Source organism: Triticum aestivum, chromosome 7A (genome assembly GCF_018294505.1).
Source record: "Triticum aestivum cultivar Chinese Spring chromosome 7A, IWGSC CS RefSeq v2.1, whole genome shotgun sequence".
NCBI lineage: Eukaryota > Viridiplantae > Streptophyta > Magnoliopsida > Poales > Poaceae > Triticum > Triticum aestivum.
In genome coordinates this window covers 551,636,076-551,662,354 of record NC_057812.1, presented here as the reverse complement: position 1 = coordinate 551,662,354, position 26,279 = coordinate 551,636,076, and the positions used below count along the sequence as shown (strand labels likewise).

General features: G+C 45.2%; 1 protein-coding gene across 1 annotated transcript; it reads left to right on the top strand.

The window, feature by feature from the left end:
- The first annotated feature begins 23,867 nt into the window (after positions 1–23,867).
- LOC123151973 (probable glutathione S-transferase BZ2) lies at positions 23,868–24,799 on the top strand. Its single transcript, XM_044571592.1, has one exon. It carries the CDS (start codon positions 23,895–23,897, stop codon positions 24,621–24,623), a length of 729 nt encoding a protein of 242 aa, XP_044427527.1. The 5' UTR covers positions 23,868–23,894; the 3' UTR covers positions 24,624–24,799.
- Positions 24,800–26,279: the final 1,480 nt, after the last annotated feature.

The window sequence follows — 26,279 nt, the reverse complement described above, 5'->3', positions numbered from 1 at the left end:
CAGAATGGATTATTGATAGTGGGTGTACCAATCACATGACTGGCAAGAGAAGCCTTCTTATGGACTCAACCTTACGTCCATCCGACAAGAGTCACATCACATTTGCTGACACTGGTAAAAGTAAGGTATTGGGTCTAGGTAGAGTTGCAATCTCAAAGGATCAACACATGGATAAAGTCATGCTTGTTGAATCCCTTGGTTTCAACTTAATGTCTGTCTCAATGCTTTGCGATTTAAACATGATCGTGATGTTTGGAAAATATCGTTGCCTTGTTCTAATGGAATCTGACAAGTCTCTAGTGTTTGAATGGTATAGGAAAGATGATTTGTACGTGGTAGATTTCTCAGTAGGACCACAACTTGCCGTATGTCTTCTGGCAAAAGCTTCAGAATGCTGGCTCTGGCATCGGAGGCTAGGGCATGCTGGCATGAGGAACCTCCACACCCTTGCAAAGAAGAAGCATGTCATAGGCATCGAGGGCGTCAAGTTCAAGAAAGATCACTTATGCGGTGCCTATGAAGCAGGAAAGATGACGAGGGCCAAGCATCCCTCGAAGACAATCATGAAAACAACTCGACCCTTCGAACTGCTCCACATGGATCTTTTCGGTCCCACTCATTACTCAACTCTTACTACTACTGCTTGTCTCTATGGCTTTGTCATTGTTGATGATTATTCTAGATATACTTGGGTGCACATAATCCTCTACAAGACTGAAGTGCAGGATGTCTTCAGACGCTTCGCCAATCGAGCAATGAACAACTATGGCGCCAAGATAAAGCACATCAGAAGTGACAATGGCACTGAATTCAAGAACACTGACCTTGATACATATCTTGATATTTTGGGCATCACACATGAATTCTCAGCTCCGTACACGCCACAGCAGAATGGCATCGTCGAACGCAAGAACAGAACACTCATTGAGATGGCCCGAACGATGCTTGATGAATACAAGACTCCAATAAAATTCTGGCCTGAAGCCATTGATACTACATGCCATACAATCAATCGTGTTTATCTTCACAAGCTTCTGAACAAGACATCTTATGAGCTCCTTACTGGCAAGAAGCCAAATGTCAGTTATTTCAGAGTATTTGGCGCTAGGTGCTGGATCAAGGATCCACATCACACTTCAAAATTTGCACCAAAAGCACATGAGGGTTTTATGCTTGGATATGGAAAGGATTCGCACTCCTACAGAGTCTTCAATCTCTTTCATTATAAAGTGGTTGAAACAGTGGATATGTGGTTCGATGAGACTAACGGTTCACAAAGAGAGCACCTGCCAAATGTGCTAGATGAAGTTCCATCCAGTGAATCAATCAAACTTATGGGAATTGGAGAAATCATACCCTCTGAAGCTCAACCTGAAGAGGAATTTATCATGTCCGCACCTGATCAACCTGAAGACAATGCTCAACCTAAAGACAATCCTTCTAACAATGACAATGATTAGCAAGAGCAAAATCTTCGCCCTGTACATCCTCGTGTTGCCAATGAAGTGCAGATTGAGAGAATAATTGATAGCATCAATGCACCCGGTCTGCTCACTCGTTCAAGGGCAACACAGCTAGCAAATTTCTGTGGGCACTTCGCATTCGTCTCAATAACATAACCCAAGAAAGTTGAAGAAGCCTTCATGGAACCTGAATGGATTTAAGCTATGCAAGAAGAGCTTCAACAGTTTGAGCTGAATAATGTATGGGAACTGGTTAAGCGTCCTGATCCTCGGAAGCACAATATAATAGGCACCAAATGGATATATCGCAACAAGCAAGATGAGCATGGTGAAGTTGTCAGAAACAAAGCTCGTCTCGCTGCTCAAGGATATACTCAAGTTGAAGGGATTGGCTTCGATGAAACATTTGCTCCTGTGGCTTGACTTGAAGCCATACACATACTGCTGGCCTATGCAAATCATCATAACATACTTCTATATCAAATGGATGTGAAGAGCGCTTTTCTCAATGGAAAGATTGAAAAAGAAGTGTATGTTGCACAACCGCCTGGCTTTGAAGATCCAAAACATCCTGACATGGTATACAAGCTCAACAAGGCACTGTATGGCCTCAAACAAGCCTCTCGGGCTTGGTATGACACACTCAAATACTTCCTGAAGAGCAAAGGCTTCACACCTGGTTCCCTCGACCCCACTCTCTTCACGAAGACATATGATGGTGAACTATTTGTGTGCCAAATATATGTGGATGACATTATCTTCGGCTGCACCAATCAGAAATATAGTGAAGAATTTGGATATATGATGCAAGAGCAATACCATATGTCCATGATGGGAGAGCTGAAGTTCTTCCTTGGTCTTCAAATACGACAACAACGCAACGGCATCTTTATATCTCAAGAGAAGTATCTCAAAGATTGCCTGAAGAAGTTCGGTATGCAAGACTGCAAAGGCTTCACGACGCCAATGCCAGCCAAACATCATCTGGGTCCCGACGACAATGGTAAAGAGTTCGATCAAAAGGTATACCGCTCCATGATTGGTTCTTTACTTTATCTATGTGCATCTAGGCCAGATATTATGCTTGATGTTTGCATGTGTGCTCGATTCCAAGCGGCACCAAAGGAATCGCATCACTTAGCTGTGATGTAACATCCCAAATTTTCAATTTGGAACGTTATACATTCGATCATCAATGCATATCATATTTTATTTTGTATTTTGGCTGATCCTAGAAATTCTACGCAACTCAATGACCAACGAAGAGAGTTGGGGATTTCGTTATTTTCATATTTGAGTTTTCTCAAATTTTGAGAATAGGATCATTTGATTTTATTTATTTTATCATCAATTATTTTTATTACAAAAAAATATGAGAGAGGGAATAAAATGACTTTCCAAAAATAAAGAAATATTGAGGATTTAATAATAAAATCAAATAAGATTTTATTCCGGAGTTTTTTCGGTGTTTTATTTGAATTTAGGAAAAAAATTGCGTTTTTCAAAATTGCATTTAGGGCCCAAATAAATGTTCACTTTGTCGGGCTTGATATTAGAAGCCCGGGAAAATTTATTTCGGGATTTTTGGAGTCCGTTTAGTATTTCTTTTTTATTTTTCTTTCGAGCGTATTTTTTTTAAAAAAAAGGGAAACCGACCTACGGACCGTGTCCGACTAGAACTCCCGGCCCCTAGGGGCTTTATAAGCCGGCCCACCCGCGGGGGAACCCTAGCCCCAGCGTCGCGCACCCGCGCCGCCGCCGCCGCCTGCGCGCCGCCCCGCCGCGCCGCTCGCCACCCGCCGGAGCCGCCGCCCCGCCCGCACGCTCGCCGAGGTTTGCCGCCGCCTCGTAATCCGTGCCGCCTGTTTTTTTAGAAAGCTGATCGGTTTTCCGTCGGTTTTTTTTCCGGTTTTTTTAGTTTTTCGTTTTTTTATTAGATCGTTTTTTTCGGTTTAGGTTAAGTAGCGAGCGTTCGCTCGTTTGTTTGTTTAAACGAACACGTTCATCGTTTAGATCTGGATAACGAACGTTCGTTCGTTAATCCATTCATCGTTTTTCTTTTTCTCGGATTTTCCGCGGTTATTTTCTGATCGTGATTCCTGATCCGATTTTCGTTTTAGTATAACTTTTCGCTCGTTTATCGGAATCAGGCAATTCAAGCGCCTAGAGTTTCGTCTCGAAACCCTCTATCCGTTTAACCAACTTAAAAAAGGTTTTGCTACTGTAAAATTTGCCCTAGATCCAGATTACTAGAACGAAGTTGTTTTCTTTCGCCGTTTGACTTTCGTTGCTTTGTTCGATTCGATTTTTTTGCCAACCAGAGTTTTTAAGTTGAACCTTCTGGTTAGATCTCTTATTTGAGTTTTACCTGTGCATTAGATGAGTACTTATTGTATGCTCGTTTGTTGTTTGCGATAGAGTATCCGGAGTGCGCCGCCTGTTACTTCGAATCGCTAGGTTTCCCGGATCATCAGCAAGGCAAGTAACACTTTGATCATACCTTTTCTACTACCCAGTTTTATTGCATTAGATCAAACCTCACACATTGCATGATTAGGATCTAATTAAATTGTGGGATGGGAAGTAGATGAGGTAGTACCTATTACCTGTTTATTATCAAACCTTTGGGAGTTACTTCTACGTTTGCTTATTATGCCATGCTATGCTAGTAGACGTGGATTGGGTGAGTGAAATCCATGATGGATGTGAGATTGTTAATTAATGGTTTAGCTAAGGTGGCAACTTAAACACACATCTGGGTGGATTGAGGCACCTGGGTATTCCAGGACTTGCCTGTTTTCTTTTGGACCGCCACCCAGGCTCAAAGGGATCATGAGACTATTCATACTAGAAACTTCTGTGTGCAGCCACGAGCTATTATGGGCTCTAGCATAGTTGACTAAGTTGTGTGAACTCTTACAGTGGTAGACTAGCAGATGTAGGGGATGTAGGTGGTACGGTCTACCCGATCGTAAGGTGCTAGCGCTTCTGAAAGACTATGTCTCGGTCATCCGTCTTCTCAAACACCATGTAGTGCGAGAAAACAAACGGAGGAGATCGAGTCTTATGGGGAAAAGTGCGCAAACCTCTGCAGAGTGTAATAAACTAATCATGGTTAGCCGTGTCCCCGGTTATGGACATCTTGAGTATCTAGTACCTGGATTTTCATGTGAATCTCAACATGTTACTCTAAAATTAATTTTGTTGGGTTATGTTTAATGATGATGCTTAATTGGGATTGAGAATGCTGTCAACCATTCTCAATGTTTAACAACCACCATGATAGTAATTAAATTTATTCCTTTGGAGTAGGGAAAAATTGGCTTTACGCAAAACTGTAACCATAGAGCTTTCCACCAGCCAAAAATGCATATAGTATAGCTGTTTCATTCCATTACTCTCTATGTGTTACCTTGCCAGCATATTCCATGTGCTGACCCGTTTTCGGGCTGCAACGTTAATGTTGCAGACTTTTCAAACGACGATTAAGGAGTTTTTAGGTCATGGTTCTATACTCAGTGATGTCATTGTAGTTGATGGACTCACTTATCTTCCAAGCCTTCCGCTGTTATCGTTATTAGATGGCCTTAAGCCATATTTATTGTAATAAGTTCTCTTTTGAGACACTCGATGTAATAAGTGTGTGATTGCTACTCTGCTATAAATCCTCCGAGTACTGTGTGGTGTCAGCATTACTGATCCAGGGATGACACCGGAGCACAGAGATCAGACTGTTTGAGGTCTGGTCGCTACAGAGATGGTATCAGAGCCAGGTTGACTGTAGGACACGACCACTAAGCTAAAAGCCCTAGATCACTATTCACTCTCTTCTCTTCTAACTTCTCATCTTTTCTATTCTTTAGGATGGCGGATGCAAGGAACAAGTTCACACAACCGGATGAAGATACACCCTTTGGACGACACTTGAAGGAAGTCACTAGATACCTGAACATAGGAGTACCAAGCTTCACGGGAACCTACAACGCCACTTTACCTGAAGAAGAGCGCTGGATGATTCAAGTTCAAGTTCCAGGAAGGACGTTCATGCCAGTCACTGAGCCCATAGAGTTTTCATTTGATGCACCAACTTGGAGTCTAGGAATGAGCATGTCAGCTCACATCGCCATGGGACGCATTGGAGAAGTATACCACAAGGATCTCAAGGATACTATCTACCAGATTTGTGGGCGCCGAGATGAGCACTGGGAGATGATCAACACCAGGAAGGATAGATCAATCGCAGCTTTTATCCAGGAATTAAACCAGCACATTCGATGCCAGGAGAACCAGATGTGTGCCGACATGATAGATCTGAAGAAGGCTAAGACTAGAATCAAGGAACTGGAGGAAGAACTCAAGGCTACACGTGAAGATTATGAAGAGGAAATTGAAGTATTGGTGGAGAAGAATGACGACCTGATCAAGAAGATTGGAATATTTATGGGAGGCCCAACACCAGTAGATGAAGACGAAGAACCCAAGGAGATTAGCCCGGAAGACTACATCATCATCGACGACACCGACTCGGAACCAGACAGTAGCGATGATGACTATGTTGATGAAGCTGGAGCAGATATCATGGAGTCAACGACCGTAGAATATTTTTAGTAGACCACCTCATCAGTAGTAGTAGTCCACCATGTAAATATAGTAGTCCGAGCACATTTGCGATAGATAGATCGAGTGTATGCCTTTGTTTGATTGATTGAAGTGAATTGTTTGCTTTTGCCTCATGTGCATATGGGTAGTGTTTCCTCTTTAGACCCCCTCTATTCTTATATCTCATCTTTTCTAAACCCACAGATGCCTCCGAGACGTGACCCCGGGTTTGCTTTCCCATCGGACCTCACCCAGTTGATCCAGCAGCAGAACACATTGATGCAGTTGCTAGTTTAGAATCAGAATCAGGGGAACAACAACAACAACCTACCACCACCACCACCACCACCTGTTGACCACTTAGCCCGTTTCCTTAGGCTGAATCCGCCGGTGTTTTCCAGTAGCACCGAGCCGATAGTAGCAGATGATTGGCTCCGCAAGACAGCTAGGGAGTTGACCAAGCAGGATGCACAGATGCGGAGAAGGTGAAGTTTGCCGCACATCAGTTAGAAGGACCCGCAGCATCATGGTGGGAAAATTTCACAGCCACCTTCCCAGTCGACATTGTCACATGGGACCAGTTTCAGCAGGCTTTCCGTACTGCCCATGTTTCAGCAGGAGCTATGGCCATGAAGAAGCGTGAGTTTCGCAACTTGCGCCAAGGAGGACGGACAGTTGGCTAGTATGTGGAGGAATTTAGTAAGTTAGCACGTTATGCCCCAGATGACGTCGCTACGGATGCAGCTAAGCAAGAGAAGTTTCTGGAAGGACTGAATGATGAGTTGAGCATGCAGTTGATGGTAGTCACTTTCAACAACTACCAGGAGTTGGTAGATCGTGCTCTTATGATTGAAGGGAAGCATCAGCAAATTAAGAATCGCAAGAGGAAGTATGGACAAGGAAAGTACAATTCAGGAGCTCAGCAGAAGCCACGTTTTACCCCTAGACTGGGAGGACAGTTTCAGCATACCCATGGAGGAGGTAGCTCGCACAATCACAAGGGCACCAAAAATGGTAATGGCAATGGAGGAAGCAACGGCCAGAACCGTACCAACCTCTCAACCCCAGCCAAGAAGGACTTGAGCCAAGTCACTTGCTATAAGTGTTCGAAGACCGGACATTATGCCAATGAATGTCCTGAAGGCCAAAATGGCAATGGAAGTTCTGGGAAGAAGCCGAACCCTTTCAACAGGGGACAGGTGAACCACGTTAGCGTGGAGGAGGTTGAAGCTCAGCCCGATGCAGTAATAGGTAAGTTTTTGGTTAAGTCATTTACTGCACTCGTTCTTTTTGATACTGGTGCATCGCATTCATACATATCAAGGGGAGTTGTGGATAAGTATAACCTACCAACCCAAGGCCTTAGGTCACCCATGTTAGTAACCTCGCCCGGAGCAGAGTATGTGGCTAGTCTATGGTGTGATCGGTTACCATTAAGGATTGGTAACTATGTTTTCCCCTCAGACCTAATAGTATTGGAATCTCAAGGATTGGATGTGATATTAGGCATGGATTGGTTATCAAAGTATGAAGGGAATATTGAATGTGCTAGTAAGTCAATTTTGCTTACCACCCCAGAAGGGAGAAGGATCAAGTATGTATCCCGACATGTGCCAAAGAGGACCCAAGTAAATTGCCTAACAGGAGTTGTGCAGGAGGAAGTACCAGTGGTAAGGGATTTCCCTGATGTATTTCCAGAAGAGTTGCCAGGCATGCCACCGGATAGAGATATTGAGTTTTTGATTGAGCTATTGCCAGGCACTGGGCCAATATCAAAGAGACCATATAGGATGCCAGCAAAGGATTTGGTAGAAATTAAGAAGCAGATTAAGGAGTTACTGGATAAGGGACATATTCGCCCAAGTTCTTCACCTTGGGGATCGCCAATACTTCTAGTGGAGAAGAAGGATGGATCGTTAAGGATGGTTGTTGATTATCGAGGATTGAATGAAGTAACGATCAAGAACAAGTATCCGCTACCAATGATCAACGATCTGTTTGATCGATTGCAAGGAGCTAAGGTATTTTCCAAGATCGATCTGCGATCAGGATACCACCAGTTGAAGATTCGAGAACAGGATATTCCGAAGACAGTTTTTACCACCAGGTATGGGCTGTATGAGTATACCGTTATGTCATTTGGTCTGACTAACGCACCTGCCTATTTTATGAACATGATGAATGAAGTGTTTATGGAGTTTTTGGATAAGTTCGTCATAGTGTTCATTGATGATATCCTGGTTTACTTGAAGAATGAAGAGGAGCATAAGGAGCATTTGTGTTTGGTACTTGAAAAGCTCAGAGAACATCAATTATATGCCAAGTTCAGCAAATGTGAGTTTTGGTTGAAGGAAGTAGGATTCCTCGGACACGTTATATCTAAAGGTATAGCAGTAGATCCCGCTAAAGTTGAAACCGTGACCAAGTGGGAAGCCCCAACAACAGTTGGAGAGATCCAGAGTTTTCTTGGACTCGCAGGATACTACCGGAGATTTATTGAGAATTTCTCAAGGACTGCGAAGCCTATGACAGAGTTATTAAAGAAGGATACCAAGTTCATATGGACAGAGGAGTGTGAGGCTAGTTTCCAGGAATTGAAGAAACGTTTGGTTACCTCACCAGTGTTGATTTTGCCAGACCAGACCAAAGATTATGAGGTGTACTACGATGCTTCACGTCGAGGACTTGGAGCAGTGCTTATGCAGGAAGGGAGAGTTGTTTCATATGCCTCAAGACAACTGAAGCCCCATGAGTTGAATTATGCTACGCATGATTTGGAGTTAGCAGCCGTAGTGCATGCTTTGAAAACATGGAGACATTTCCTCATTGGAAACCATTGTGAGGTGTACACGGATCATAAGAGTTTGGAGTACATTTTCACACAGAAGGAGTTGAATCTCAGACAAAGGAGATGGTTGGAGCTCATCAAAGATTATGATATGAACTTGCATTATCATCCCGGAAAGGCTAATGTAGTAGCTGACGCATTAAGCCATAAGAGCCATGTCAATACGTTAATGACGGGAGAAATACCCAAGGAGTTAGCAGAAAATCTTCGTGAACTATGTTTGGAAATAGTTCCGAGAGGCTATATAGCAGCATTGGAGATTCAGTCAACTTTGATGGATAGAAACAGAGAAGCTCAGCAAACTGACAAAGAGATTGCCGCTATAAAGGAGAAACTGAGCAAAGGAAAAGCTAAAGGATTTCGTGAGGATGAACACGGCACCCTATGGTTGAAGACCGTGTTTACGTGCCCAATGACCCGGAGATCAGGAAGTTGATTTTGCAAGAGGCACACGATTCACCATATTCAATTCACCCAGGAAATACCAAGATGTATTTGGATCTGAAGGATATTTTCTGGTGGACCGGAATGAAGAAGGATATAGCGGAGTATGTAGCCGTTTGTGATGTATGTCAGAGAGTAAAGGCAGAGCATCAGAAGCCAGCAGGATTGTTACAACCATTGCCGATACCCGAATGGAAGTGGGATAAGCTAGGCATGGATTTTATCACGGGATTGCCCAGGACTCGTTCAGGCTATGACTCAATTTGGGTTGTAGTTGATCGATTGACGAAAGTAGCTCATTTCATCCCAGTAAAGACCACTTACACCAGTGCTAAGTTGGCAAAGATATACATGACCAGGATCGTATGTCTGCATGGAGTTCCAAGGAGTATCATATCAGATAGAGGAACCCAGTTTACCTCAAAGTTCTGGAAGCAGTTGCATGAAACTTTGGGTACCAGGCTAGAATTCAGTACAGCTTTTCATCCACAGACAGATGGACAGACCGAGAGAGTCAATCAGATTTTGGAGGATATGCTGAGAGCTTGTGCGCTAGATTACGGATCTAGTTGGGACGATAATTTGCCATATGCAGAGTTCTCTTACAACAACAGTTACCAAACCAGTTTAAAGATGGCCCCTTTCGAAGCCTTGTACGGAAGGAGGTGCAGGACACCGTTGTCATGGGACGAAGTTGGAGACCGTCAGTTGTTTGGTCCTGACTTGATTAAAGAGTCTGAACAGAAGGTGAAGTTGATTCGCGATAGGCTCAAGGTAGCCCAGTCTAGACAGAAAAGTTATGCAGATTCTAAACGCAAGGAGATAGTTTACGAAGTTGGAGATAGAGCTTATCTTCGAGTATCTCCACTTCGGGGAACAAAGCGCTTTGGAGTTAAAGGGAAGTTAGCACCACGATTTGTAGGACCATATCGAGTTTTGCAACGTATGGGGGAAGTGGCCTACAAGTTGGAATTGCCCGAAGGATTGTCAGGAGTTCATGATGTGTTCCATGTTTCTCAGCTGAAGAAGTGTCACGCGGAGATGGCTGACATACCATTGAAAGATACAGTGCCTTTGGAAACTATACAGTTGGATAACGATTTGACCTATGAGGAGAAGCCAGTCAAGATTCTCGAGTTTGCCAACCGAGTTACTCGCAGCAAGGTTATCAAGTTATGCAAAGTTTAGTGGAGCCACCACTCAGAGGATGAAGCCACCTGGGAGCGAGAGGAAGATTTGTTCAAAGACCACCCTCACCTATTTTCTAGCCAACCCGAATCTCGAGGGCGAGATTCATCTTAAGGGGGGTAGGTTTGTAACATCCCAAATTTTCAATTTGGAATGTTATACATTAGATCATCAATGCATATCATATTTTATTTTGCATTTTGGTTGATCCTAGAAATTCTACGCAACTCAATGACCAACGGAGAGAGTCGGGGATTTCGCTATTTTCATATTTGAGTTTTCTCAAATTTTGAGAATAGGATCATTTGATTTTATTTATTTTATCATCAATTATTTCTATTACAAAAAAATATGAGAGAGGGAATAAAATGACTTTCCCAAAATAAAGAAATATTGAGGATTTAATAATAAAATCAAATAAGATTTTATTCCGGAGTTTTTTTGGTGTTTTATTTGAATTTAGGAAAAAAATTGCGTTTTTCAAAATTGCATTTAGGGCCCAAATAAATTTTCACTTTGTCGGGCTTGATTTTAGAAGCCCGGGAAAATTTATTTCGGGATTTTTGGAGTCCGTTTTGGTATTTCTTTTTATTTTTCTTCCGAGCATAATTTTTTTTTAAAAAAAAAGGGGAACTGACCTACGGGCCGTGTCCGACTAGGACTCCCGGCCCGTAGGGGCTTTATAAGCCGGCCCACCCGGGGGGGGGGGGGAACCCTAGCCCCAGCGCCCCGCCCCAGCCCCGCACCCACGCCGCTGCCGCCCCAGCCCCGCACGCTCGCCGAGGTTCGCCGCCGCCTCGTAATCCGCGCCGCCCATTTTTTTAGAAAACCGATCGATTTTCCGTCGGTTTTTTTTCCGGTTTTTTTAGTTTTCGTTTTTTTATTAGATCGGTTTTTTTCGGTTTAGGTTAAGTAGCGAGCGTTCGCTCGTTTGTTCGTTTAAACGAACACGTTCATTGTTTAGATCTGGATAACAAACGTTCGTTCGTTAATCCGTTCGTTGTTTTTCTTTTTCTCGGATTTTCCGCGGTTATTTTCTGATCGCGATTCCTGATCTGATTTTCGTTTTAGTATAACTTTTTGCTCGTTTATCGGAATCAGGCGGTTCAAGCGCCTAGAGTTTCGTCTCGAAACCCTCTATCCATTTAACCAACTTAAACAAGGTTTTGCTACTGTAAAATTTGCCCTAGATCCAGATTACTAGAACGAAGTTGTTTTCTTTCGCCGTTTGACTTTCGTTGCTTTGTTCGATTCGATTTTTTTGCCAACCAGAGTTCTTAAGTTGAACCTTCTGGTTAGATATCTTATTTGAGTTTTACGTGTGCATTAGATGAGTACTTATTGTATGCTCGTTTGTTGTTTGCGATAGAGTATCCGGAGTGCGCCGCCTGTTACTTCGAATCGCTAGGTTTCCCGGATCATCAGCAAGACATGTAACACTTTGATCATACCTTTTCTACTACCCAGTTTTATTGCATTAGATCAAACCTCACACATTGCATGATTAGGATCTAATTAGATTGTGGGATGAGAAGTAGATGAGGTAGTACCTATTACCTGTTTATTATCAAACCTTTGGGAGTTACTTCTACGTTTGCTTATTATGCCATGCTATGCTAGTAGCCGCGGATTGGGTGAGTGAAATCCATGACAGATGTGAGATTGTTAATTAATGGTTTAGCTAAGGTGGCAACTTAAACACACATCTGGGTGGATTGAGGCACCTGGGTATTCCAGGACTTGCCTGTTTTCTTTTGGACCGCCACCCAGGCTCAAAGGGATCATGAGACTATTCATACTAGAAACTTCTATGTGCAGCAACAAGCTATTATGGGCTCTAGCATAGTTGACTAAGTTGTGCGAACTCTTACAGTGGTAGACTAGCAGATGTAGGTGGTACGGTCTACCCGATCGTAAGGTGCTAGCGCTTCTGAAAGACTATGTCTCGGTCATCCGTCTTCTCAAACACCATGTAGTGCGAGAAAACAAACGGAGGCGATCGAGTCTTGTGGGGAAAAGTGCGCAAACCTCTGCAGAGTGTAATAAACTAATCATGATTAGCCATGTCCTCGGTTATGGACATCTTGAGTATCTAGTACCTGGATTTTCATGTGAATCTCAACATGTTACTCTAAAATTAATTTTGTTGGGTTATGTTTAATGATGATGCTTAATTGGGATTGAGAATGCTGTCAACCATTCTCAATGTTTAACAACCACCATGATAGTAATTAAATTTATTCCTTTGGAGTAGGGAAAATTTGGCTTTACGCAAAACTGTAACCATAGAGCTTTCCACCAGCCAAAAATGCATATAGTATAGCTGTTTCATTCCATTACTCTTTATGTGTTACCTTGCCAGCATATTCCATGTGCTGACCCGTTTTCGGGCTGCAACATTAATGTTGCAAACTTTTCAGATGACGATTAAGGAGTTTTTAGGTCATGGTTCTATACTCAGTGATGCCGTTGGAGTTGATGGACTCACTTATCTTCCAAGCCTTTCGCTGTTATCGTTATTAGATGGCCTTAAGCCATATTTATTGTAATAAGTTCTCTTTTGAGACACTCAATGTAATAAGTGTGTGATTGCTACTCTGCTATAAATCCTCCGAGTACTGTGTGGTCTGGTCGCTACATGTGAAGCGAATTCTTCGATATTTGGCTTACACCCCAACTCTAGGATTATGGTATCCAAAGGGCTCAGAGTTTGATCTAGTTGAATTCTCAGATGCTGATTATGCTGGTGAAAAGGTGGATCGCAAGTCTACATCAGGCACATGTCATTTTCTGGGACGATCACTTGTATGTTGGTCTTCAAAGAAGCAGAACTGTGTATCTCTCTCCACTGCTGAATCTGAATACATTGCTGCTAGATCTTGCTGCGCTCAGCTTCTGTGGATGAAGCAAACACTCAAAGACTATGGCATCCATCTGAAGCAAGTGCCACTCTGCTGCGACAACGAAAGCGCCATCAAGATTGCCAACAACCCAGTTCAGCACTCGAAGACAAAGCACATTGAGATTCGTCATCACTTTCTCAGAGATCATGTTGTGAAGGAAGATATTGATATCATACACGTCAACACTGAAGAGCAATTGGCAGATATCTTCACCAAGCCCTTGGATGAGAAAAGATTTTGCAAGTTACGGTGTGAGCTAAATATCTTGGAATCCTCAAATGTCCTGTGATCAGGCACACATCCTAACACTTATGCATATTGATGACTTAGATGTGCAACACACGAAGTAAAGTATATCTTCAATCAATGAAGACATGCATTCTAAGTGTGAATACATTAATGAGGAATTTGACTTCGGAGCGCCACGATAATTGTGCGCCGTGTCTGGGTCTAATACTTCCTATACGGTGGGTAACGCCACCACCAAATGTTCTGTTTGAAGTGTTTCACTCATGGCGTTACATTTGCTATGTCTTCACATTTGGTTTGGCTTCAATCTCAACATGTCTTCATGATTATCTTCACTATGTTGATTATATATATATACTAGTGTTCTGTCCTCTACAACATTCACTTATAGCTATGTCTTCTTGTTGAATCTTTTGAACTAAGTGAATGTGATCGGACCCTAACCTCTCTATGCTTTCTATCTCAAACTCTATCTCTCCAAATCATATGCATTCTTTTGAAACTGTCAAATGTCTTCTCTGCGTCCTTGTCAGCAGAAGATACAGAGACAAACATTAAGTCCGCTTTCAATGCTAATTCCTTCACCTGAAACCCGGAGAAGTGGGAACGACCACCCGACAATCCAGGCGTGCGTGGGACGTGGAACAACCTCCGATATGCTGCATGATGGCCACGTGTTCCTCAGATGTGAATCGCCAGGGGCACCTGTGTAATAACACTGAGCCGCCCCTGTCCCTATAAATACACGCCACACCACAGTCATTATCTCTTCTTCCACTCTCGCACGAACCCTAGCGCCACCGCTAGCCCTCGACGACGCCGGCGACGAAGCGCTTAGCTGCCGCAACCTCTCCGACGCCGTCTTCACGCCGACCGCGGACATCGTCTTCTCCGCCGTCGCCGTAGGTGTCCTCCGTCGCCAAGTTAGGGCACGGACGATCGAACTGCTCGGCCTCCTCTTCCACTCCGTCTAGCAGTTCCTTGTGTGGTAAATAAAAACCTCCTTTTTACGGCCCCTTTGATCCTACAGATTCGTCACTTTCTACCACAAGTGGTTTTTGTTCACACATGTTGGATCCACTTCATACTGCATCTCATAATATGCCTAGTATATTCACTTATGCTTCACAAAGTAGTTAGATTCCTCACTTGTACTGATCCGTGGATTCGTACAAATCTGGAACCAACTCCTTATCTATGAGTGAATGTCTTCGCACGATGAGGTCAATGTCTTCTAAACTGATTTATCTTCAAAATCTTCTGAGAATGCATATGACCTCTTCCCCTTCCCTCGCACCTTAATGCTGTCATAGGTACATGTCCGTGGGAGAATCCCTTGGTTCTCATAGTCTGCATTCATTTGCAGAATTCTTACAGTATCATATAAATTCTCCCAAAGCCAGTTCCTGTTTGTCCAGCAAGCGAAAGCCTTTGAAGCCTTTGAACGTGTTGAAGCCATTCAGTTTGAAGTTCATGGCTGCAGAGAAATCAGCACGGAAGGGTGGTAGACAGCGTCGTGGGGGAACATCAAGAGATTTGCCTGATGATCTCTCAGAGCTTTACAAGACAAATCCTGAAGAGGATTACAATCAGCGCAAGACACGAATCAATGGATTCGAAGATATTGGGCAGAACAATGGTTCAAATACAGATTTGTGACAAAAGAATATGCTGAGAAGAATGCCATCAAGCGACCATGGGGAGACATCCTCTACAAAAATCTTCAACCCAGGTCCAGAGATGAAGCCATTGAACAAGGCTTCTATCCCTGCATGGTCCGTGGACCACAGCCTGCGGATGCTGACCCATCGTCACTGCTATGGTGTCGAGACGACAATCTGTTCAAGCGCAACTTCCAGTTTGCCAAGAACTCAACGAAGCAGAATAAGAAGTCTTTGGGATTAGACTTCAACCCTGGTCCCTCTGCTCCCCGTGCCGATGGAACTCGCAAAGCTGAACCCAATCTTCTTGGGCCCTTCTACAACTTGGAAGGTCTCATCACTCATATTGTGGTTCAAGGGACAGCCGTGAATGAGCCTGCAGATGACGCTGAATCAGATGAAGCGTCTGCAGCGCCGAAGCCAAATAAGTTGAAGTAGCCTAAAGCTTCAAAGCCTGCCTCTGCACGTAAAATCTCACGGGCGAAGCCACTGGCTACTGCACCTCCTGAAGACAGTGTGCAGTCTGAAGATTTGTCACGCATCTCCAAGCCCCAGAAAGTCAATATGCCTCTGCCACACACCAGCCAAGAACTGACAGCTGCTGCTATTCTGCGCAACGATGCCATCGATCTGTCCAGTGATGAAGATCTTGCAGATGACGCTCTTGAGCAACTGATCAAGAGCAAAGAAGAAGCAGAAATCTTCAATGATCTGCCTCTCTTTGACGTGGCAATCATCCACAACTTCATTGATGAGTGGTTTGACACGCCCAACCTCAGCTTCGAAGATCTGCAACTTCCAATTGGCCTTAGTGTCGCCTTCCATGGCGCCATTGCTTCAGAGCTAGCTCTAGCTCAGCGCATCGTCGAACTGAAGCAAAAGATTGACTTTGAGAAAGCTCAGTTCAAGAAGCATATGGCCAAGCTCAGCGTGCAAGAGGTGAAAAACTTCAAGATTATGCTGCACGAGCTCAAAGAAGCCTTTCTCAAGAAACATGCAGAAGCTCAGGGTTCTCGTGAGCGCATGAAGAGCCTGGCTGACAAGTGTGTGCAAGGCTACAACGAGGCTGAGAAGCGCAAGGCCCTTGGGCGTCCGGGCATTGATCCCAGGATGGCTGCTAAGCAGAAGAAGAAGCCCACTGTGGCCGAACCCAACGCACCAAGGCAGGAAGCAGATCCCATTGTCTTCCCAACTAGCATGACTGGCTCGAAGCCAAAAGCCAGATCTACCGCTTCAGAACTGAAGAAGACGAGGACTGCTGAGGCTGAAGCCAGAAAGAGGAAACATTCTGAAGCCTCTGTTGCTGCTCCCTCCAAGAAGAAGTGCAAGACCAAGAAGGAACGGGCTGCTCCCACAGAGCCCTTACTTGTTGAACCCATCTCCATGGTTCGCCCTGACGCTGAACATCAAGAGCGCCAACTGACTGTCCATGAGCCTGCTTCCACAGAGGCTCATGAAGCTAAAGACTTTCCAGCAGCTGATCCCACTGCTGCTAAAGACATTGGTCATCATGACCATGTTGAAGATGATGCAGTTCTTCCTCAGATCGAGCACCAATAGATATCATCGCATGTGCTTACACACAGCGAACTCATCAGCATTGGTCGTCCCCTGACGCCAATTGCTCATGATGCATCATGGGTTGATCACCCACAAGCACAAGAGGAAGATGACTTTGAGGCCCGGCCAACTCCAACTCCACAGGCGTCGCCAGCGTTATGCAGGCTTCGCAAAGGACCAAGGCCTCCAGTCTCCGAGTCTGAAGCTAAAGCTACTAAAGACATTCCGGCTGCATCAGCCGATGAAGAAGAAACCCCAAGAGTTGCTACACCCCCATCTCACCAAGAAGCTGTTCTCGAGGAGAACGTGACTGTGACCGACCCTCCAGCTCGTCAAGTGGAGGTAGAAAATCTTGAGGCTGCCACCACCAACACCAATGAAGCCACTGACGCAGTCATGGCAAAAGCAAATGTGGAGCCTCCACTAACCCAAGCACCAGAAGTCAGTGAAGCAAATGATGCTACTGCTCCTGTTCCTGCGCCCGCTGCTGGTCCTCAGTTTGACTATCATGTTGAGCATAGGCCTCAGGTATAGAAGCCAATTCCAAGGTTGCCCAGGTTTCCAGGTCCTGCATCAGAACCTGGATCCTTCAATGTCAACGGCTTCAAAGCAGACAACACTTTCTTCAATAGCTCCAAGAACCCCTACTCAAGGGAAAGAATATCTTCTGATCGGTTCTGAAGCTATTCGCAGCGAAGCTATTACTCCTGCATTCTGTACAATCAAGGTCGCATCTTCCCACATAAGCGTCTTGACACCGAAGCAATAGCTGGTCTGCCCTGTCTGGAAGAAGCTCTGGATTGCTTCAAAGAGGTTGGATTGTTGCCGTTTGTCACCGACCAAGAGCACTGGAATGAAGAGTTGCTGCTCCAATTCTATGCCACACTTCACATCCGTGGGTACAACAGAGATCCGAAGACTTGGGTCCTGGAGTGGATGACAGGAAATGTTCATCACGAAGCCAAAGCCTTTGATATCATTGAGCTCACTGGTCTGCCCACTCCTGGCGATCTCTATGAACCTGGCTGTCAGCTTCACAGTGAAGCTATGGAGAGCATCTTTCAGAAGCCTGAACCAAACATGAGTCAGATGCTCAGTATGATGAAGCCCTTGCCACAAGATGCTGCATATCCTAAGGAGTTCTTTGTTGAAGACCTTGAGTATCTGCCAAGGACTATCTATCACATCATAAGGCGAACTCTCTGGCCCATCAAAGGACATTCTCCACATGCCAAGCTGGAAGGTGCAATGAAGACTTTGGTCTTCTATATTCTTCATGGCAAATGCTTCAATGCACAAGACTTCTTCATCCGCCAACTTGCTGCATCAGGCTCTGATCTTTTTGGCTTGAAGTTCTACGCTCCATGGATAATGCGGCTGATTAAACTCCACTCCGCTATCTCATATCAGCCATCTGCTCGCAATCATCGGATCTTTCTGCCTGATGTGGATATGTCCGTTGAAGCCATTTATCCTGAGCCTGCCAAGGAGCCTCTTAGTCTTCAGAATGCGGAGCATCAAAGTTTCTCTCAGAACATTGAAGGAGTTGAAGCAGTCACTCGTGTTTATCCTCTGGCTGGAACTACACGTGCACCTCATCGTGCCCTTACTGAAGCCACCGAAAGCACTATTGCCCAACGACCCAAGAAGCGATCTCGTGTTCTCAATGACCGAGAGCTTCTGGTGGCTCTTCATCAGAAACAGGATAGGCATCATGACTGGCTGAAGCGCCAAATGCAAAGCCTCTTGGTGGATGTCAACCGCATTCGCAATCTTGCCACCAAGAATGCCTTTGTTGCCCATGAAACCTCTCGACGCACATGGAAAGGGCTGACGCTTATGTGCTCTGAAGATGATCTTCAAGAGGATGGCTTCTCTGAACGCTTCAAGTTTGACTCCACACCTCCTCGAAGGGCAGTGCTGCGACGAACTCCATCTCTTGAAGACTCTGAGTTCTCTTCCTCTGCGGCAACTGTGAATGCCAGAGTGATCGAGGACGAAGACGATGCTACTTCACCGCCCCCTCCTTCAGCACGCTTCGACACTGCTCCAAGTTCTTCTGCACCGCCGAACACCACCGACGACCCTGCTGCTTCACCTACTCTTCATGGGAACGAGTAGATGCTCTATGTCTTCAAACCTTTTTGGTCCTTACTGACAAAAGGGGGAGAAGCATATGAGTTTGATAGTCTTCAAGCGGGTCCACATGGGCGGTTGCTTTATATTTTGCCTAGTGTTTACAACTCTCGTTTTGATACATTTGGTTCTTTGAGTTGTAACACCTAAACTCGATGGTCGTCTGCTACTTATTTGCTACTTTGTGATGCGATGATAAATTCCGCATGTGCGACGATAAATTCCGCACTTAGATCATTTTGCAGACGTCCATTTTCCATTATGCATGTCATTATCTTCACATACCTTCACATGCATAATGAATTGTCATCATAAGTTGAAGAGGATCTCCACGAGTACAACCTGCCATGTGCATTTGCATTCCAAAAGCAAATTACTTATATGCACATCTTCAGGGGGAGCCCTTGCAACTTATGAAGACAATTCCTTATCCTTTACAATTTCACATATTATATTCCCCGTTGAAAACTTCAACTAGTTTGTCATCAATCACCAAAAAGGGGGAGATTGTAAGTGCATCTAGTGCCACCCCTAGTTGGTTTTGGAGTATTGACGACAAACCTAGTTGAGGGACTAATGTGTTTGTGAGAATTGCAGGATAACACAGGTAGAAGTCCCTCATTGATTCGGTTTTCCTACCAGAGATGACCCCTAAAAATGTATGAAGACATTGATGTCAAAGGTGGTATGTGAAGATATTCACATTGAAGACTATGACAAGAGAAGACATCGCATGAAGCCTATGGAGCTCGAAGACTCAGATCTTTCGTAGTTCTTTTTCTTCTTTATTGAGTCATAGGAACCACCGTACTGTTAAGTGGGGTCCAAGAGAACCAGTCAGAATGACTGAAGTGATGCTTAACCAAAACCTATGTCTTCGAGTGAAGACTATGAGAGCGAATCTTGTCCAGAGTCGGACAAGTCAGCTTTGCTTGTAGCCCAAGTAAAGTTGCCGTGTGTGTTTGAAATCTGACCGTTGGAACACGTGTCAGTTCCTTAGTGACCCAGGGTCATTTCGGACAAATCAGGTCGGGTTGCCTAGTGGCTATAAATAGCCCACCCCCTACAACCATAAACGGTTGGCTGCTCAGAGTTAAAGTACGGCTTTTGTCGTTTGAGAGCAACCCACCTCGAAGCCTTTGAGAGAGAATTCCTTGCGAGGATAAAGCCCTAACCACCCAGAGCCAAAGAGTGTTAGGCATCACTTAAGTCTTCCTGTCTGTGTGATCTGAAGACTTATTACACTTGAGGACTGTGAATCCTCCAGCCGGTTAGGCGTCGTGTTCTGAGCATCCAAGAGTCATTGTGGATCGCCGGTGAACAAAGTCTATGAAGGTTTGGAGTCTACCTTGAAGACTTACCAGAGTGATTGGGCGAGGTCTGTGTGACCTTAGCTCAAGGGGAATACGGTGAGGACTGGGTGTCCTGAGCTGCGTGTTCAGGACTGGGTGTCCGGGACTGTGTGTCCTCAGATTTAAATACCTAGCCACCCTAACCAGACGTACAGTTATCACAGCAACTGGATCTGGTCTAACAAATCATTGTCTTCAACAAGTCACTGGTTTCATCCTTCCCTTCCCCTTACTTACTGTTGGTCCTTGTGAAGTGATTGTATGATTGCACTATCTTTTGTCTTCACTAAGTGACTGCGTGTTCTGTTTGGCTTCATAATATCTTCCTACCTGATCCTTACTACCTAGCTGCTATTAGTCATTGTGCTTTCACTTCATTAAATACTTGACTATGATTTGCCTAGTGTAGTCTACCTTTCGCTGCATGGTAATAGGTTTATTTCTATTGTTTGTCTTCGAAACTTCTAAGTTTTGAAAACTTTCATAAAAATCGCCTATTCACCCCCCTCTAGTCGATATAACGCACTTTCACCTACGTCCTGCGGAGGGAGGGGCGGCGGTGGCTCATGGAGGGAGCGGCGGCGGCCTACGTCCTACGGAGGAAGGGACGGCGGTGGCTCGTGGAGGGAGCAGCGGCGGCCTACGTCCTGCTGAGGGAGGGGTGGCGGTGGCTCGTGGAGGGAGCGGCGGCGGGCATGCTAGTCGGGTGTGGAGGAAGTATTGGGACCAGCCCGTGGGGAGGGTCTGGGCTGCATGGATGAAGAAAATTGAGGGACTTTTTTGCTTTAAACCCAAACCGTTACGCTACGTAAGCAAAAAACAGGGACCCATCTGTTATAAACGCGCTCAAACAACTCTAATCCACCGATCAGTGATTTTTGCAAAAAGATTACTAAAGACATGATACTTTCTGTCAAAAAATATATTGTAGTGGTTTTCACAAAGCTAACCTTCAAACTGATAGTCTTCTGCAATTTACTCGAGAGGGAGTGAAAAAAAGCTCACTAATCTTGAAGCCGAAAACGATCCAACGGACACGGGTGTCGACTGAGACTTTAGTAAAACTTGGTTGACTGACTTTTTGCAAAGTCAATTGTTTTATATAAACCAAAAAAGAACCCCAAATACTTATCAGTGCACCTGCGCTAATTGGGCTTCCGAAGCGCACACGCTATGCGACAAAAAAAATCACATAGCAGACCTGCCATAAAGGGCCGTGTCATTATTACACTAAAAAAGAAACTATTTGGTCCTCATCCCATCCGAACACAAGTCAAGGAAGAAAAAATACGTGCATTTATTTGGGTTTTACAAAATTTAAAAAGCCATAACTTTTGTTTCGAGTATCGGAATTTAGATTCGTTTTCACCATTGGGTTTTTAACGGCGAGTTCTTCAAAACTAGATCCCATATGGGTATATTTCGACGAATTTTTTTTCTGAGCAACTTTGGGTGCTGGAGAGGCAACTTTATTGTTATAGGAAAGCAACTCTTCTTAGTTTGCCTAGTATAATTGTCTTTCAAGGAGAAGTCCTTAATAAGTTGCCTCCCATGACCATGATGTTCACTAAATTCACATATAAGTTGTCTAGCCAACACTATGTTTCAGAGTACATGCAGCATGAGCTACACTGACAGACAACTTGTCCTAGTATCGTAGCCAACTAATTAGTGATGACATGCAAACCAGGCATCATTGTTAGATAAGTAATTATCATTGTCAAATTCTCGTGATTTTTTGGGACAGTTGCCTGGATTCATTTTGAACAGGTTTTTGCATTTGTGTTTTTTGTAATATAGTTGCTTTGTTTTGGTAGACAGTTGCTTGGATTATTTTGCTAGAACAATTTTCATTTTGTGTTTTCTTTGTAATTGACTTGTTTTGGATTTTTGTTAGAATAGATAACAGTTTTGCTAAAGCACATCTAGATGTGCTATAAGTATTGCACATCTAAGTCATATGTCATTGATCTTACATTGAGATTCATGTGAATATTTTCTTTCTCTTTTTTTTTCTTTTTATGCTTTATTCACTCACTTAGATGTGCAATAACTAGAGCACATCTAGATGTGTCCTAGACACACCCAATAGATAAGTTGCATGGGGAGGGAAGGGGGGTAAGATAGCTGTCCACAAAGGATATTCAAGTTGGCCATACGTTTTTTCTGCCTAAAGTAGACAATCTAAGTAGGAATGCTAGGGACAGTTGCTTGGTTTTGCTAGGACATTTTTTTTCATAGTTGTTATTTAGTAATGCAGTTGCTTGAATTGGATGGTACAGTTGCTTGGTTTTGTAGGATAGTTGCTCGGTTATGCTAGAACAATTTTGCATTGTTGTTTGGTAATACATTTGCTTGATTTTGCTATAAACAATTTTGCATTGCGTTTTGGTATTACAATTGCTTGGATTTGCTAGGACAATTGCTTGGATTTTTTGCTAGGAATAGTGGCTTTGGATCTTGCTAGACCAGTTGTGTGGATTTCTGCTAGGGGGGCAGTTGCTTAGAGTCTGCTAGAACAATTGCTATATGCAGATGTATATAGTTGCATACACACACAAGATGAGTTGGACTTGCACACATTTTCTTGATTTTCTCATTTTTACACAAACCAACCAGTAGGAAACACACATGAGTTGCTTGTTGAATGCACTAGAATTGCACGAAAACACCCCAAAAGTTGCTAATTTATTTATGTGATACTCAAGTGCATAACAATATGAAAGTTATTGTCCTTGTTTTGCCTCCAATAGCCCCATCAATGGTGAACTTAGACTTTTACATATGTAGCACTAAAGGTGCATCATGTTGTGTCTGTGGTTTTTTCATTTTTTTACACAAACCAACCTAATAGGCGGTCCTACTGGAAAAAAAAATGAAATTGCTTTTCTATAGCACTAAAGTTGTCTCCATCGTATCCAAAGTTGTCTCAAAAAAAAGTTCAACGAAATCTATCTATATGAGATCTAGTTTCGAAAAACACGTCGCGAGAAAGCCAACTATGAAAACAAAATTGAATTTCTACACTTAAATCAGAAGTTACAGTTTTTTAAACTTTTTGGATCCTTAAATAAATGCATGCGAGGACATGATTTCCTTTTTAGTGAACTGCGTCCGTCCACGTCAACTGTTCTTTTTCATATTTGGATGAGCGCTAATTCCTACTAGTGGGCGCTCGGGCGCCCGCTAGCCATGTCCAAAAAAAACTTTATAAAATTTAACTTAGGCCACAGCTAATACAGAGAATAAATAAAAATGACGAAGTGACACGAGAGGAGTGGAAGAGGAGCGAGGGGCACCTACACAGCTACACGCGCGCGTACTGGTATTAGCTCGCACCTAACTCCAATTAGCTCGCACCAACTCGCGGCCCGGCCAAGCACGCCGCGTGACACACCCAACAGTCAACGGATCGCTGACCCTCACGCCGCGGCGGCGCGGCCCCCTTATATTCTCTGGCTAGCAGCCACAGAGGCCACATCCATCGACTCATGGCGCTGGCGGAAGGCGACGACAAGGCGGAGGCGGGGGTGCGCGTGCTGGGCGGGCGGATGAGCCCGTTCACAATGCGGGCGCGCATGGCGCTGGAGCTGCGCGGGGTCGCGTACGAGCTGCTGGAGGAGAGCTTCGAGCCCCGCAAGAGCGACCGCCTCCTCGCCGCCAACCCCGTCTACAAGAAGATCCCTGTCCTGCTACTCCCCGACGGCCGCGCGGTCTGCGAGTCCGGCGTCATCGCGCAGTACGTCGACGAGGCCTGGCCCGCCGCCTCCGCCGCGCCCCTGCTGCCCGAGGATCCCTACCAGCGCGCGATGCACCGCTTCTGGACCGCGTTCGTCGACGACAGGTTCTGGCCGGCGCTGGACGGCGCCTCCCTGGCGCCCACCCCGGAGGCCCGCGCCGAGGCCGCCGCCGAGGCCCGTGCCGCGCTGCGGCACCTCGAGGAGGCCTTCGCCGCGCTCAGCAACGGCGGGGCCTTCTTCTCCGGCGCGGCGCCGGGGCTCCTCGACATCGCGCTCGGTTGCTTCCTGCCGGCGCTCAGGGCCTGCGAGCGCCTCAGCGGCGCCCTCCTGCTGGACGAGGCCGCCACGCCGCTCCTCAAGAAGTGGAGCGAGAGGTTCGCCGGCGTCCACGCAGTCGAGGCGCTCCTGCCGGAGACCGACGAGGTTGTCGGCTTCACAAGGTTCTTGCAGGCCAAGTTCGGCGTCGCGGGCGCAAATTAAGAGTCGTCGCTGCCAAGTATCCTAAGTGCATATGTATGTTTTTCTCTTTTTCTTAGAAGCATAATACAAACGCACACGCTGCACTAGGCGTATGCATATGTATGTTGATCATGTGTCATGTTATTTTCTTGTGATTAAGATTTATGTACCTGAATCAACATGTGGTTGAATTGTTAGAGGAACTGTGGCATCCCAGCGCACCAGGGGTGCTCGCATTTATTTCAGGATTATTCCACCGAGCTTGGAGCACCACGAATACTCTCTTCATATCCTTCCTAGCACCTTCTCGCGCTTGTGCAAAGAGATAGTATTTCCTACCACGAGGATCCGATATAGTCTTCACAAACGCCACCCATTGAGGATAGATACCATCGGCAAGGTAGTACCACATATTGTAGTTGTGCCGTTGACGGTGTAGTTACACGGCAGAGCTTCCCCCATCACAAAGTCTCTTGAACAAGTCCTTCGATGTCACCGCTTCAAGTATGATGATGACTTCTTTGGTGTGACCTTGATATTGCCTACGCAAATCTTTTAGGCAATTCTTACATTGCCAGTGCATGCAGTCAACTGAATCGAGCATACCTGGGAATCCTCTTCATGCTTCAATTGCCAACAATTTTTCTGTGTCCTTGGTAGTTGGTTCTCTTGGGTACTCTGGTTCAAACACCTTCACCATGGAGCGTGCAAATTCCATCCTGGTCTTCAAGCATGTGCTCTCTTTCTCCAATTGCCAACAATTTTTCTGTGTCCTCCGTAGTTGGTTCTCTTGGGTACTCTGGTTCAAACACCTTCACCATGGAGCGTGCAAATTCCATCCTGGTCTTCAAGCATGTGCTCTCTCTTTCTCTCTCATTGTAACGCCCCGGATACAACTTTTCATATTCGCAACTCCGACCCTTGCCTTTTCCAGAGATGCGATATGAGTTTCCCTTCATGGTTGGGTTTTGTTTTTGTTTTGCATTTTGTTCACGTCATGCATTTCATATCATGTCGTCATGTGCATTGCATTTGTATACGTGTTCGTCTCATGCATCCGAGCATTTTCCCCGTTGTCCGTTTTGCAATCCGACACTCCTACGTCCTACGGCGCCCCCTTTTGTCTCTTTTCGTAAGCGGGTGTTAAACTTTCTCGGAATGGACCTAGATTTGCCAAGCGGCCTTGGTACACCACCGGTAGACCGCCTATCAAGTTTCGTGCCATTTGGAGTCCGTTTGATACTCCAACGGTTAACCGGGAAACCGTAAAGGCCTCATGTGTGTTACAGCCCAACACCCCTCTAAAGTGGCCCAATAGCCCTTGCAAACCCCCTCCATCCTCTTGGCCATTCGATCATGATCGCGTGGCCGAAAACCGCACTCCATTTGGACAATCCTAGCTCCCTCTACCTACATAAACACCCCCCCTCCGAAATTCGCGGTCCAAAACCCTAGCTTCTTCCTCCTTCCGCCGACGGACATGTCCGCATCGCCCTTGCAGCGAATCCGGAGCCGCCACCTGTCCACCGCCGTTGTCCCCGCGCCGCCGGCCCGTGGAGCCAATCGCGGGCCCGCACGGGCCCAAACCGCCGCCGCCGAAGCCCGGATCGGCCCCCACGCTCCGCCGCCCGGGCCTCACCTGCGTCGCCGCCTCGGGCCTCACCGTCGGCCGCCGCC

Coding starts and splice junctions, on each gene's coding strand:
- LOC123151973 (XM_044571592.1), top strand. CDS start 23,895: ATGGCGCTGGCGGAAGGCGACGACAAGGCGGAGGCGGGGGTGCGCGTG.